Source organism: Bidens hawaiensis, unplaced genomic scaffold (assembly GCF_021521415.1).
Source record: "Bidens hawaiensis isolate Kalapana, Puna unplaced genomic scaffold, B.hawaiensis_p1.1 tig00008041_1, whole genome shotgun sequence".
NCBI classification, from domain to species: domain Eukaryota; kingdom Viridiplantae; phylum Streptophyta; class Magnoliopsida; order Asterales; family Asteraceae; genus Bidens; species Bidens hawaiensis.
In genome coordinates, this window is record NW_027491565.1 from 775669 (window position 1) to 791385 (window position 15717).

At 33.8% G+C, this 15717-nt stretch overlaps 2 protein-coding genes across 3 annotated transcripts; one reads left to right on the forward strand and one right to left on the reverse strand.

The window, feature by feature from the left end:
- The first annotated feature begins 1867 nt into the window (after positions 1-1867).
- LOC143636756 (phosphatidylinositol 4-phosphate 5-kinase 6-like) lies at positions 1868-5360 on the forward strand. 2 transcript variants are annotated; one of them, XM_077104273.1, is made up of 9 exons: positions 1868-1921; positions 2008-3327; positions 3394-3561; positions 3639-3804; positions 3877-3993; positions 4070-4263; positions 4356-4465; positions 4547-4625; positions 4835-5360. In XM_077104273.1, the coding sequence occupies exons 2-9, from the start codon at positions 2315-2317 to the stop codon at positions 5115-5117; spliced, it is 2130 nt and encodes a 709-aa protein (XP_076960388.1). In that variant the 5' UTR covers positions 1868-1921; positions 2008-2314; the 3' UTR covers positions 5118-5360. The 2 variants fall into 2 exon arrangements, with proteins under 2 accessions (XP_076960388.1, XP_076960387.1); XM_077104272.1 differs by having other exon boundaries at positions 4356-4625.
- Positions 5361-9853: 4493 nt separating this feature from the next.
- LOC143636709 (protein LONG AFTER FAR-RED 3-like) lies at positions 9854-15124 on the reverse strand. The gene is made up of 15 exons (XM_077104234.1): positions 14988-15124; positions 13663-13793; positions 12374-12475; positions 12218-12290; positions 12040-12146; positions 11842-11965; positions 11583-11777; positions 11400-11485; positions 11190-11297; positions 11012-11107; positions 10815-10913; positions 10675-10749; positions 10445-10576; positions 10246-10361; positions 9854-10178 (listed from the first exon to the last, which is right to left on the reverse strand). Exons 1-15 carry the CDS (start codon positions 15076-15078, stop codon positions 10007-10009), a joined length of 1707 nt encoding a protein of 568 aa, XP_076960349.1. The 5' UTR covers positions 15079-15124; the 3' UTR covers positions 9854-10006.
- Positions 15125-15717: the final 593 nt, after the last annotated feature.

A 15717-nucleotide genomic window follows, 5' to 3' on the forward strand; every position in this document is an offset into this window, starting at 1 on the left:
GGAAGTTTCTTTCAATGGAGAAAAAACTAAAAGGAGAATTAATTCCATTGTGCCCTTTATCCACTTTTACTTTAAACGTAAATAGCTTTTATACATTTTACTAACTTATTTAAAAAAAATATTAAAAACTAAACATCTTATTTAATTTGAATAGTGTGTCAATGAGCTTTAACTTAACTAAAATCAGATCAGAGAGGAAATTAAATTTGGAATGAATGCCGTAATGTCTCAAATTCGAATTTGATCACCATCGGGTTTTACGATATTGGATTTTCAGGCTGCGAATTTTTCCCGAAACAAGAGATAGTAAGTTTGAGCTACCCAGTGTTGTCTGTGACCGTAGCTTATAATGTCTTTAGTCATTGGGCTACCTTGAGTTTTTGTTGGGCTTTATTCGTTAGTCGTTCAAAAAAATATTTGAGTAGATTATTCCTAAATTAAAAAAAATAAATAAAATTTTAAAGATTCATATAATGGTGCTACAAAGATTGTCATAAATCAATTACAAAATACTTCCAAACTCTTCAAGTAAAATTATATATATCTTCCGGCTTTTACATGATTTGTCCAAACTCTTATACGATACGGTGTTTATATATATTTGATTCCTAGGAATCACGAAATTAGACGAATGGAAATATCCAACATTTTTATAAGCAAATATTCGGATATCCGAGACATGGATTATTCTTATTAAAGGTGAGACTCGACCCGTCATATGAGGAAAAGACATGAAGCTAGACCAATTGGTCTTTGGTCCCATCATAATTCATTATTTCATATTTGTAAAGACATGTTTAAACAAACATGGAAGCACGGCACCAAACCATGTGTCAATAAATTACAACTTATAATGATAATATAAAAAATAAAACTATAAATATATATATATATATATATATATATATATATATATATATAGTTATGGTTAACTACTTAACTGGCTATTGCAGGTTTGACCAAGTCAACTACTAGAATTCATTAAATTAAATGTCCTTCTCCATTCAAACACCCAATTTGTTATTTGGACACCCTGGCTCATCTATACGAGTCGTATAACTCATACTACTCATATAGGTAGTAGCTTTTTTGTTGACCAGTTAATACGAGAAAGCCTATACGAGTTGTATAAGCTATACGAGACAATTTGAATTGACTTCCAACCAAAAGGTCGTGGTTTCTAGTCTCACTTTAAACATTTTACCTTTATTTTTATACAAAAAGTTTTATACACAACTTAAATCATAACCAAGTAAGCCAATTTAAAAATTAAATTGTTTAAACCCAACAAAATTACCATTTTACTTAAGGTCCAAGTTTTTTAACGCCTTTGGCCCAAATTTTTTTTAACAATTATCGGAGACGACCCTCGGTGTATAAAAATCCAAAACGACTCGTATAGGCTATACTACTCGTCTAGTGGGTGTATGAGCAGTATACGAGTAGTATAGGCTATACTACTCGTATATATATCAACAACGTCTCATATAAGTCATACGACTCGTTTAAGAATCTAGTCAAACACCTTTACCAAAAAGTTGGTGGATGTCAGAGTACGGATGTCTATACGACTCGTATAAAGGGTGTCTGAATTTTGATGATGAGTGTCTTATTAGTAGGACCCAATTAAATACCTAAAAATACATATAAAACAAAACCTAAGTCATAAATCATAATAAATCACATTAATATCACACACATTCTTTTTTCATGTAACACTTATGATCACGAACTCTGTCAAGTTCACCAGTCCATTTACTATGTCAAGCAAAACATTAAAACCCTAAAATATTATTATTATTATTATTATTATTATTATTATTATTAAGAGAAAGAAAAGGTCGTTGTTGGATTCCATAATCAATGGAATGGAATGGAACAGAACAGCTGGGCACATTCATTTCAAATTTAGAAGCCACAGGTACCCTACTTTCTGCCAAATCTACAACACCCATCAATAATAATATTAATAACCCCTTTTTGTTTCTTTCTTGGATTGCATACCAGGTGTTCGTTGAAATGCGTCTGAGAGTTTTCTTGAAAGTAAAGTTTTTATTGGGGGGTTTGAATAATTTGATTGTTGGCATTGTTTGGTTATTGTTTCCGTGATTTGGGTTTGGTTTGTTGGGTTTTAGAAGGTGGGTTTTGTGGGTTTATTGGGTTGCATACCAGGTGTTTGTTGTAATGCGTCTGAGAGTTATGTTGATGATGCAAGGTGAGCTTGATCTGGGCTAATTGCATCACTGGTTTGTATGTAAATTAGCAGCAAATTGAGGGAGATAGTGTGTGTGATATCACTTGTTCGGGTGGGAGAATGAGCAAAGAATTTTCCGGTTTTTTGAAGTCGTGGGAAGCGAAAGTTAAGAAGTCGAGGGCGGTTAGCATTTTTACGACAATGTCTGTAGCTCATGTGGATGAAGAAGGTGGTGATGCTGAGGCTTTTCATGTGGAAAAGATATTCTCGAATGGGGATATTTATATGGGCCAGTGGGTGTCGGAAAACTGCCCTCACGGGGTCGGAAAGTATTTATGGTCGGACGGGTGTATGTATTTTGGGGAGTGGTGTAAAGGGAAGGTTAATGGTAAAGGGAAGTTTAGCTGGCCGTCGGGTGCTACTTACGAGGGTCAGTTCAAGAACTGTTATATGGACGGTGAGGGTATGTTTACAGGTTCGTTGAATCATACTTATAAAGGTTGTTGGGTTATGAATAAGAAGCATGGTAAAGGGAGTATGAATTATGCGAACGGTGATCATTATGAAGGTGATTGGAGGAAAGGGTTGTATGATGGTTACGGGACGTATCAATGGAATATCGGTCATCAGTATACCGGGCAATGGAAGAGAGGAAGGATGAGTGGGAGCGGAATCTTGATTTGGGCTAACGGGAATCGGTTTGATGGGAATTGGGAGTGTGGATTTCCGAAAGGAAACGGTGTGTTTAGGTTTGAAGATGGGAGTTTCTATTCGGGCGTTTGGGGTAAGGATCTTAAAGAACAACATGTGAAGTTTTGTTCATCTGATTCAACTGTTGCGCATGATGATTGGGATCCTAGTCAGCTGTTTTCGTTTGTTTTGAGTGAATGCGTGGTTTATGAGGTGGAATCGCTTACGGTTTTCCCTTCGGATAAGACGTTTAGTTGGTTAAATAGTGAAGTAAAACATCAAAAGCAACCCGTGAGGAAGAATTCTAAAATTGATACCAACATTATCAGACAATCTATTGATGGTTTGGGAATAAACCAACGAGCAACTGAGAGGCAAGGTGTCACAATAAGCAAAGGGCATAAGAATTATGAGCTCATGCTCAATCTACAGCTTGGAATAAGGTATATTTTGGATACTAATCTCTTGTTCATATAATCTAATCATATGCTAATATGGTGCGAATGCAGACATTCTGTAGGGAGGCATAGTCAATCTAAACCTCTTGATTTGAAGCCTACCGCTTCTGAATACAAGGAAACGTTATGGACCAGATTTCCTCCTGAAGGATCCAAACATACGCCACCTCACCAGTCATGTGATTTTAAGTTTAAAGATTACTGCCTGTCGGTTTTCAGGTTAGATGATACTTTTATATGATGTTCAAATATCATAGTTTATTTAGACTGTTTTTAAATATTATATGTGGTTTCAGGACACTTAGGAGTTTGTTTAATGTGGATCCAATGGATTACATGTTATCAATTTGTGGAAACGAGGCTCTTCGCGAGCTCTCGTCTCCTGGAAAAAGTGGCAGTTTCTTTTACATGACATCAGATAACAAGTATATGATAAAGACGATGAAAAAGGCAGAAGTCAAAGTGAGTCGAATTTTCAATCTAACTCACTCTTTATTACTTGATGTCAGTGATTATAATGTTTAACGGTTTCAGGTACTAAGGAGGATGCTTCCAGCATACTTTGAGCATATAAAATCCTTTGAAAACACACTCCTCACCAAATTTTTTGGATTACATTGTGTGAAGTTGAGTGGATCTTCACAACGAAAGGTACGAGTAAAAATAATTTAGCCTTTTGAGATTTTGTAACACCTGGTTGCTGATTTTGTTGTTGGTTCATGAGTAGGTCCGGTTCGTTGTTATGGGAAACTTGTTCTCTACCAATGTACCGATTCATAGGCGGTTTGACTTAAAAGGCTCTTCCCATGGTCGAATAACAGATAAACCCGAGTCTGAAATTGATGCAAATACCACCCTCAAAGATCTTGATCTCAATTATATTTTCCGGTTGCAGAAAGATCGGTTTCAAGAGTTTTATAGGTTAACTTTTTAACCCCTATGATTAATTTTACTGGGTCTAATTAAGACAAAATATTTTGCTAATTAAGACAAAATATATCGTGTTGATGCAGGCAGATCAATAGGGACTGTGAGTTTCTTGAACAGGAAAGAATTATGGATTATAGTCTTTTAGTCGGTATTAGTGTTCAAGAATCCAATCAGGACTTATCGGCAGATGAAGGTGCTTTGTCTAGATCTTGTCTACACACATATTTACAAATTTATGAGCCCAAAGTGACGATTATCTTGGTTTCATTCATAGGGAACACTGAACCAGATAGCAGCGGGTCAAGCCCTAGGGTTTCTTCAGCAGATACAGATTCCTCTCTTGACCCTAAACGGTAAGTTATTAGGTGGCTTTTTTGACTCGACTTGTTATAAATGGGTCGATTTGTGTATGTTTGATCTCTAACGGGTCAAATAGTTCGAACGGATTAAATATGTTGAAAGTCATCCAAAGCCTGCTTATAATGCATGCATACAAATTCCTAGATTATTTTTATTCTTATTTGTGATCTCATTTTAACATTTTAGATTTACTATTCTGCAGGTGGGCCCCTGTAAGGCTGGGCGTTAACATGCCAGCTCGGGTAGAACTCACGGTTAGAAGTCACGAGACTCAGTTAGTTGGTGAACCGACACAAGAATTCCATGATGTCATCCTGTTCTTTGGTATAATAGACATATTACAAGACTATGACATCAGCAAAAAGCTTGAGCATGCTTATAAGTCATTCCAGTACGACCCGACTTCCATTTCTGCTGTGGACCCCGTACAGTACTCGAAGCGCTTCCGAGATTTCATATTTAGTGTTTTTAAAGAAGACGGTTAAAAGTTTTAAGGATCGGGCTCAAGTTTTTGCAGTGAGCCTAAACAAATGTACAGCCCTTGTGAACAGGGATTCAATCGTTGACCACTAAGTTCCGGGTTCAAAATTTGATGATATGATGTATACATACACACAACGGTTTTTCTAGCCGATTTTGATTCATTTATTTACTAATTCGCGAGTTGTAAGTTAGGTTAGCGTTTAGAAGTTATTGAAGGTGTAGATGGTTTATATATATGTTGAAATGATGAATGAGTTCAAAGTGTATTTTATCACTCAAAAAGAAGCAAAAACGTATCAATTGAGTCATAGAAACGAAACCGAAGAATACAAAATAATGGAACCATTAACGGACCAAACTAGAATGGTGTGGCGTCTTTACCATATACATGTATAATAATCATGATAGTAACCAGGGTGTTTGTGGTCTGGTTTGACTCCCGGGTCGTAATTATATATATAACTCATTTATTATAACTGTCCAGATATTTTAGAATGCATATATATAGGGTTTTGATCAAATACAAATGAAATTAGCGTGTTAAACGTGAGAATTAAATAAAGTAATTATATATACAAGTAGAGTAATTATGTAATTACTTTATGATATAATTACATAATTACCCTACATTTATATATAATTATTCTATTTGATTCTCACGTTTAGCACGTTAATTTCATTTGTACGTTAACATTTCTTTCAATATATATGATAAATAAAGGTAAACGGTTGGTTTAATTTACATGGTCGGTTCTAAGTTTTAAAATTCAAACTATGAAACTAGTTCTTAAACTTAAACCTTGAGCTACACCGTATAATTCTCTAAACGGCTTGCGCGGACATACTTATTAACTTTGGTTCAAACGATTCACTTGGTTTAAATAGACACCTAAGTACGGAGTAATATTTACTCTATACCTTCAATGTTTTTTTTTCTTTTATACTTTTATATATTTATTATGAATAATACATTTATGATATGGTAGGTAAGAAGACAAGACAACATGGGGGGAGGAATATCCCATGGACCATTTCATATGTATGAATAAAACGTGTTTGTTCTTGGAACCCCAACATGCCACAGAAATAATTAATAATCAAGATTTTATGAAATTTTTTGATACAATTATTTATTTTGTCATTGTTTTAAATATTGTTTTTGTACAATGATAGTTCACACATACCCTTTTAACAGCAAATCTGAAATCAAATCAAATCAAATCAAATCTCTTTCAATTATTTACTTCTTTAAATTTAAAATATTTTTCGTACAATAAGAATTCGCATACCCTTATAAGCTTTAACAACAAATCTTTAAATCCATAATCATTAGCATTTTTAAAATTATTTAAATCAAATCTCTTTTTTTTTCTCCCTATCTAGCTGCTAAAAAAATAAAAAAGAAAATCTCCCTATCTAACAATTGGCATTAATTATTTCTCCTTATCGTGATTTATGGCTGTAAACAAATCGAATCGAACAAAGTCTTGTTCATCTTTGTCCGTTAAACTTTTATCATAAAAGCTAGCGGTTCACACGCAGCTAACCGAACGAAACATCTTGTTCATGTTTGTTCATTAAGGAAATGAACATGTTCGTAAACGGTTCACGGACACAAACGAACGAACACAAATCAAAATGTTTTATTAGATTTGACTGATCGGGAATTGTCAGTGTCAACGATTCTATCTGGCTTCCAAGTTTGTGTTGATGTTTTTTGAACATATTCACATTATCCTCATATATTTTTGTTCCATAGTTTATAATCTTGTTTAAACTTATATAATACGATTAGACAATTCATTAAAAGTATTAAAGCCTTTAATGAACAAACACACGTTAAAGAATGAACATAAACAAACACATTATCAAACATTCACAAACACGACCTATGCTTGTGTGCTCATTCATTTAGTTAGCCGAGCGAAATTCCCTATTCACGTTTGTTCATTTATAATATATTAAACGAACGAAAATAAACGAACTTTCCGCCAAACATTCGGTTCGTTATGCATATTTGAACTTAAAACAATATTTTTTGAAAATAGGCAATGCCATATAAATAATAATAATAATAATAATAATAATAATAATAATGTTTTTTTTTATTTAAAGGATTGAGCAGAGTTAAAAAAGGATTGATGGTAATTTTACTTTAGTAAAAAAGTGAATATGTTTGGTGAAAAAGAGAGAGCATTAATTGGGTAAGTAAAAATGAATGCAGAAAATGAGGTGGGCGTGAGAATGGTGTAGCGGTAGACACGGCGGCTGTCTCGTGTCCTTCTTCACGACCATGCTCAAGTTTCATCATGTCAATGTTTTTACAACTACTACTGTACCTGACCAATTCACCAAACCAGTTGTATTTAATAATAATTAATGTTGTTTCTAAATTAATAATAATAAAATATCATATATAGGATGTTTGTTTGACATGGTTTTGTTAAAACTTATATTTTAATTGAAACTAGTATTAGGGTGTGCATGGTTCGGTTCGGTTTGGTTATTAGTATTAACCGAACTGAACCGATCGGTTATCGGTTTGGTTCCGTTAATTTCGGTTAATAATTAATGTTAAACTTGGGCTAAAATTTTGCTTAAATATACATGAAATGAAGGTATAACTAAATGAAATAAATGTATAAATATATGAAATCTAGATAGTAGTACATGAAAATGATAGTATTAAACTATTAATACATATAATATATGATATAGAGGGAAAAAAAGCTTGAAAATATAAAAAAAAATGAAGAGTTCGGTGCAGTTCAGTTAATTTTGGTTAATTTCGGTTTTCGGTTCGGTTTTGTCGGTTTTCGGTTCAGTTATTGCTCACCCCTAACTAGTACTTTACCGCAATGTTTGTTGATGTTTTTTTCCTACGTTTACATCATATAAATTATCAATTCAAAAACTTTTAATAAATTCATATGTGAAATGAAATTAAAAGCTATATTGAAGAGATATTGCGAGAAAACAACGGCAAGAAAAATATGTATAAAAAGAGAGATATAACATGGGAAGTACAATTCAACATGGAAAGCAAATATTAAATTATATAAGACCATCAATACAACAGATGCAACAAAGGAAATACAACATGCTATAAAATATGTACAAATAAGTTGAAGTTCTAACTACCTATGTGTTAAGTTAATTTCTCTTGACATGCGTATAAAAGTAATTGACTAGTTTTTATGAATAATGTTTTTGTGAGTTAACTGTCTTTAGCTTTTCTAATATATATATATATATATATATAATTCTTATAAATAATGATAAAAAAGGAAATGTTTTTTTATGCAAACGAATGAAGTGATTTTGGACTTCTGATCAAGTTTTCCAATGGTTAAAATTATGACAATGACAATTGACAAGGTCGTAAGTAATAAAAAGTTAAAAGTTTACTTAAATTGGAAAACGAGAAACTGAAAGTTTCCTTGATAAAATCTGTCACACCATTTTTTTTCTAAATCAAATAACTTTTCTAATTCATTACTTATAAAACAAAATTATATCTTTAATTTGTGTATATAATATTGCTACATATATGTTATTGGAAAAAATAATTTTACTGAAATGTTGATATTGATAATATAAGATTGTGTAATTGTATATTTATAAATTGTTGATATAAAGTTGTGTAATTATATACTTGTTATAGCGTTACTTAATTATATACATGTGTTAAAGTAATTTCGGACTCACTATGTTATACACTCATGTAGATTTATGCAAACCCCCTATTGTGAACACATCCAAAATTAGATTACATATTTATTAAATGAAGACGAACTAAAAAACACACAAATATATAATCACTTAGAGGTCAGCAATTCATGGTTCATTGACATGAACATCACTGTTAGAGTATTAATAATTTAGTATTATCATTCCAGATTTCCAGCTTAGTATAGGCAAACACGTTAGACTATTCGCAACGCTAAGATGCATACTTCTAACATGTAAGCCTAGTCAGCATGTCACATCAACTTTTCATTTATTCTTCTCACATGCACATTTCACCCTCAGTACCATCACACTCATTCTTCCCACATGCAACCTTATTATTTCCACATCATCAATATACTTTATATTATTATGTAAACCGATAGAACTATTTTTAAATAACCTCTTTAGTGATATTTTATTCTTACATTTATTCAAACCCGCCTTAGCAATTTTCTAGACTCGAGTCTAACATGTTTGAAACTAGTTTTTGCTTTTGCAAGTGATTTACTTAGACTAACAAGTTTTTAATTATAAAATTTGAGCACTCAACTTCTTATTGATCTTACTGGTAAAAATTTTATTAAACGCGTAAGTACTCGTTTTGACTCAAACACATCTTGAGCAATAAATGGATTTGGTGTATACCTCACGGGCACCTCCAACACAACCAACTAACCAAGTTTAAGTAGTATAAACCGTGAAAACTACATAATACACTTGTACATAGTGCTTGACAGATATAATAAGATATAAAAAGAGAGTGCCGTAGGTTGTTACACAATCGCTTTTTCTATTACAATTAAAACAAAAGGGCCAAGTGTTCATACAGTTCTCGCGATTAAACATATTCTTGTATTGACGAAGCTTACCCCTGTTTTTTTGCGCAATAGTGTAAAATTACCCTTTTTCGCCCGAAAATTTGTATACGTAGTGTAAATTTACCCGTTTTCGACCAAAAACTAGAGCCCCCCCCCCCCAACCAAAAAAAAAAAAAACTTGCCCAAGCTTCGCCACTGATCATGAAACCACATCAACACAAAAATCATATCATACAATGAATAAAATCATCACTAACCGGTAACCACCGTTAACCAATGACATCAAACTACCTACTTAGTCAACACAAAAATCTTTCGTTTTCATCTGTGACTCATAAGTCTCAAGGATAAGCCTGCACGCCACCGACATATGTTGCTGCAACTGAAGTGGTTTCGTGTGCCAACTGGTCCCACACACAAGTGTTCAATATGACAAAATCGGCCATCTTGCCAGCTGACAACGAGCCTATATCCTCGTCAAGAAAACATGCACGCGCTGCAGAAATCGTGTGCCTGTGAAAGTGGTTAACATGTTTATAAACAGTATGTGCATAATACAATATGTAATATGTTTACTTACGCGTTTAATGCATCAGTTAGCTTCATGCACTCTGCTGAATTCCAAGGCTTATCCCAACCAGGAGGTATCCTCGCTATTGCAGTCTTTATACTATTTAACGGATTAATGTCCGCAACCTGAACTTAAAATTTTTACCATCGATACATAACGGTTTATTTACAAAAAATATAGTTAACTAAAACTCTAAAAGTGTTCTCACAGGCCAATCAGAACCAAATGCCACAAGTGCATTGCCAGCATGGAGTGATTGAAATAAATAAGATCCTCTCTGCGTCCTCTCTAGCCCGATTTTTTTAAGCGCTGAGTCAGCATCGTCCAACAAATGATCCGGCTGTCAACAGTTTTTGACTTTTTTCAACCGTTGCTTATGAATAAATACTTGCAAATATTTAAAAGTCGTAAATTAAGTATTTTTAATAGTTTAATTACCTGCACAGAAGCAACAATTCCTTGTTCACCAAACTTGGATATACTTTCAAGTGTCAAATGTTGAGCGTGTTCAATCTGCAAAAACGGACATGTTATTATTTTATAAAAAAGTTTAAATAATATTTTTAAATAAAATATACCCGAAATCTCCTATCCTTCTTCCCGTTGGTTGTAACGACTGATTTGTACATATCCAAAACCAAATCATTGGCCTTGTCTCCAATAGCATGAATTGCAACCTGATACAAGTTTTATTGTCAAGTAATAAGTTGTTGCATACTTACATATATACAACGAAGCATGCATTTAACGATATTTTTTATTAGAAAATAAATACCTGGAGGCCAGATTTGTCGGATTGCACGGTCATATTATATAAGCTTTCGATATCTGTAACTTGGATTCCAAGATTCGTTGACTCGTCAGCATATGGCTACAAGAAACATGAATTAAAATGTAATTCAAAAATAAGTTAGAATTATTATTATTATTATTATTATTATTATTATTCACACCTTGTGGAAAAGCGCACTGTTCGACCCCAATGATCCGTCAGCAAAAGCTTTAACACCGCCTAAAAATATCCACTGGCTCACCCTACGACCCGTTGTTTGAACCATATCCTAACATAAAAACAAGAAAATCAAATTCAATTTTAATAACTTAATATGCAAATGTAAACACAGTTGTGAAGTCAAAATTATGGATAACCAGTAGAGTCATACAGCGAGACGTGACCATGTCGACATTGGAAAGAAAAGGCAAACTCTAACCATCATTCTTCCAGATAAATCGGCCCAGTTGTAAACATCTGCAAGTTTATCAGAGAAAGCCAAAACTTGGTCAGCCATAGTTCAAAAAAAAAATATTAAATATTAAAAAATAATGCAAACAAACTAAAAAAAGACCTGTAAAATCTTCCCATGAATGCTCTTCGGGTGCACCAGGAAAATATCTTCCAACGTCAACAACTGTAGTCACACCCCTCATTAAAGCATGCCTGCTAGCTCGATCCAATGCTTGTCTGCGTTCTTCTACAGAAACTTCTGGAATACACGAAAGGATAAGCTTTATTGCAGCATCAATCATCAGTCCTGTAGGCTCTGCATATAAATAAATGAGTCAGCGTATTACTATTAATCGACTAATCCGTTTAACTTAAATTACCTCCATGTTCATTTCTGCTACTGGTTCCACCAACTGGATCTTGCGTATTACTCGTAACACCGGCTATTTTTAGAGCCAAAGAGTTAGCCAAACCCATGTGACCATCCATCCTTGTAAGCCATACCTGCGTATAAAAGAATCCATGATCATAACAGTTTATATAACCGTTACAGTATGTCAGTATGTAATGTTACTTACAGGATGATGAGGTGTAATATCATCAATCCACAAAGCGGATGGCGATTCTCCTCCCCAAAGATCATTATTCCATCCACCGCCCAATACCCAACTACCTTCTTTCATGTCTGCAAAATGTATATCGTGTTACAATTTCATAACAAAAAAAAAAGCATAGCATGATTGGATCATTACTTACTTTGAACTGCTTCTTTAACCTTTCTAATGAAATCATCCTTGGTGTTCACGCCTCGCACTTCCACTCGCGCCATCTGTACACATTTCTCGGTCGTTTAGCTTATCAGTTAAGTTAGTTAAAATATTATAAGAGGAATTTGTTGAATCAGTGCAGAACCTGAAGTCCTCCAAAAAGGAAGTGGACATGAGAATCAATGAATCCGGGAACGACAATCTTCCCCTCGAGATTTAACTCCTTTGTTCCATATCCAGATACTTCCTATATTAAAGACCACAAAACTCAGATATAATAAGCAGTGTTGTAAAAATCGCTAGGCGCTAGTCTGGCGGTGGGGGTACTAACTAGCGATTAACCGGATTGGAACTTTTATATGTAATTTCTCAAACTTATATATACATAATACACAATTTATATGTAATTTTTCAAACTTACACACACACAGTGACAAGGCCGTCCCCGAGAAACGTTAAAGATTTTTGGGAGTACAAGAGTTTTTTTTATTGGATTCAAACAATTAAAATTTTAAATGGGCTTATTGAGTATGATTTGGGTTGTGCAACAGTTTTTCCTATAAAAACGAGCTTGAATAAACTGGGTAATTAGGTTTAAACATTAAGAATACGTTCTTTTTTTCAAAAAAAAAAATTCAGGCCTAGCGGGGTGATCGGGGCGGGAGCCCCCCCCCCTCAAAGCCGGCACTGCACATCAAACCGTTGTTTGATCATTTCGTTGCTTTTTAACAAACCTCTAACATTTCGAACCCTCGTTTGATCATCTTTTGTTGCTTAAAAACTTGAACGAGGTGGGTCAATGTCGATGCTTAAAACTCGGGTTAAAACCGAAGGACCAATCTGGACTGATTAGTACTGATTTTGACCGCCTATCGATTTTTGTTTCCGATTACATGAAATCGCATCAGTAGAGTAGCGATTAGCGATGAACTAATCGATGATTAATCCCGACTAGGCGCAGATTAATCCCTGATTAATCACTAGTCTCCACCCCATTGATTAATTTTGGGCTAGTTGGCCAATTAATCGGTCATGGTCAAATTTGGCCAAAATCGCGATTAATCAGACTTAGTTGGCACTTTTTGGCGAGATTCCGGCCAAAATCGACGGTTTTGACTATATTCCAGCCAAATTCAGCGGTTTCCAATGAATCCGGCCAAAAATGTATGCATATATATAAAACTGAAAATTACATATAAAAATGTGTGTGTATATATAAAGTTAAAAAAATAAACATTAAAGTCCGCTCCGATTAATCCTGATTAATTGCTAGTCAACACTATATAATAAGTGTGTATATATATAAAACTGAAAATTATACATTAAAGTCTGATCTGATTAATCTTAATTAATCCCTACTAATTGCTAGTCCCAACAGCGCGCGACTAGCGATTTCTACAACACCGAACATAAGTGTGTATATACATACAATACCTGAACATAGGAATAGTTTCCTATGCGAAGGATTCTACCGTCACGAATAGCCATGGAATCAGCAAACAGAAGAAGAGATGAATCACTCGTATATATAGTCCCATTCGTCACCAATACGTCAGCAACGATTCCTGAAGTAAAATCAATTATATATTGTTGATATAATTATAATGAATCGAAAATATGAAATTGAAATGATAGTTAAGTAAGAGTTAATGATCATTTTCGTCCCTGTGGTTTGCTACTTTCGCCACCTCAGTCCAACGTTTGAAACTTTGTCAATTTAGTCCTCAAAGTTTTAAAGACTAGCCAATTACGTCCTATCTGTCTAACGGCATCCGGCTTTGCCGTTAGTTTAAGGGTATTTTTGTCTTTCTTCTTTTTATTTAAGTTAATGGTCATTTTTGTCCCTGTGGTTTGATACTTTTGCCACTTCAGTCCAAAATTTGAAACTTTATCAATTTAATGTTCAGTTTTTTTTTTATTTTTTTATTTTTTTGCCTATAACCCTGAAAAGGATAATCCAAGCCCAAAACCAGCGAGCATCAACCAAGCAGGTCTGCATTTACACTGTCGACAACAGTAACCATATCCCCACCCCTTGTATTTAGTTTCTTAACGTTTCCTAAACTCTACCCCATGGTGGAATTTAACGGTAAAGTGGTCAAGACAATTTTCTGAAACCGGAACAAACTAAAAATCGTTTCTTTGATGAATGCATAATAATTAGGGTTTAGAGATTAACATATCATAGCGAACATTTGGGTCGAAATCAACTACTTACATTAATCAAAGAAACAATTTTTAGTTTTTTCTGTACAATTCGGTTTCAAGGAGTTGCCTTGACCACTTTACCGTTAAATTCCACCACGGGGGAGAGTTTAGGAAACGTCTAGAAACTAAATACGGAGGGCATATGATTAATGTTGTCGACAGAGTAATCCAGACCTGTTTTGGCTGATGCTCAATGGTGTTGGGCTTGGATTATCCTCTTTAGAGTTATAGACAAGAAAAATAAAAAAAAACTGAATTGAACTGGACATTAAATTAACAAAATTTCAAACTTTGGACTGAAGTGGCAAAAATATCAAACCACGGGGACGAAAATGAGCATTAACTCAAAATAATAGGAAGAAAGACAAAAATACCCTTAAACTAACGGTAAAGTCGGATGCCGTTAGACGGATAGGACGTAATTGGCTGATCTTTAAAACTTTGAGGACTAAACTGACAAAATTTCAAACTTTGGACTGAAGTGGCGAAAGTAGCAAACCACATGAACGAAAATGGCCATTAACTCGTTAAGTAAAGTATAATTAAGTAACTATGTTGGGTGTTGTGGATGTATAGTGAGATTATGAGTGAAAGAAGAACAACAACAATTGAAGCAGCTGATAAACTAGTTATAGTGTTCATGGCTGCCGTACGAATCGTATCGCCCTTGATGTTCCAAAGATTCCAACACACTTTCTATGATTTCTTTATGTAACTTTTTATTTTTATTTGATTTTAGTTGTCACATATCATTATGTTTTTTTTATTATTCGTTTCAGCAGGCTGTTCACTAATCGAGTCAAACTGAATCGAACGTAGGTTTGCTCAGATTTGATTTAGTTTAAAAGTGACCCGAACCAAGCGGATTGAATTTAAAGAAACGAGCGATATTTTGATGCTTGAGCTTGGTTTGGTTTGAAACCGAGCAGCTTGGTTTTGCTTGATTTATACAAAGTTTTCAATTTTAGATTTATAAAACTTCAAACTGTCATTAATACAAGACTTTTAACTCTAAAATGTCTAAACTTCAAACTTTAAAATGTCTAAAACTCAATCTAAAACTCAAAGTTAACAACAAAATATATATAAAACGAGCGGCTATGGTTTAAATTTAAACTTTGAAGTCAACATAAAAGAGGGAAATTTAAAAAACATAAAAACATAATTTACTTTTATATATATACATAAAATTTATATATAAATCTAATAAATAAAAATTAATTCGAGCAAAACGAACCGAACCAAACCGAGCAAGGCTTTGCTCGTGTTTGGCTTGGTTTT

Bases quoted from the DNA above. Each gene is read 5' to 3' on its own strand.
- LOC143636756 (XM_077104272.1), top strand. From the start codon at position 2,315: ATGAGCAAAGAATTTTCCGGTTTTTTGAAGTCGTGGGAAGCGAAAGTT. The intron at 3,562-3,638 runs GTTAGATGATAC...ATGTGGTTTCAG, and splicing joins TACTGCCTGTCGGTTTTCAG to GACACTTAGGAGTTTGTTTA. The intron at 4,264-4,355 runs GTTAACTTTTTA...GTGTTGATGCAG, and splicing joins CGGTTTCAAGAGTTTTATAG to GCAGATCAATAGGGACTGTG.
- LOC143636709 (XM_077104234.1), bottom strand. From the start codon at position 15,078: ATGAACACTATAACTAGTTTATCAGCTGCTTCAATTGTTGTTGTTCTT. The intron at 11,966-12,039 runs GTAAGTAACATT...TTTTATACGCAG, and splicing joins ATATTACACCTCATCATCCT to GTATGGCTTACAAGGATGGA. The intron at 11,298-11,399 runs GTATGACTCTAC...TTTTTATGTTAG, and splicing joins CGACATGGTCACGTCTCGCT to GATATGGTTCAAACAACGGG.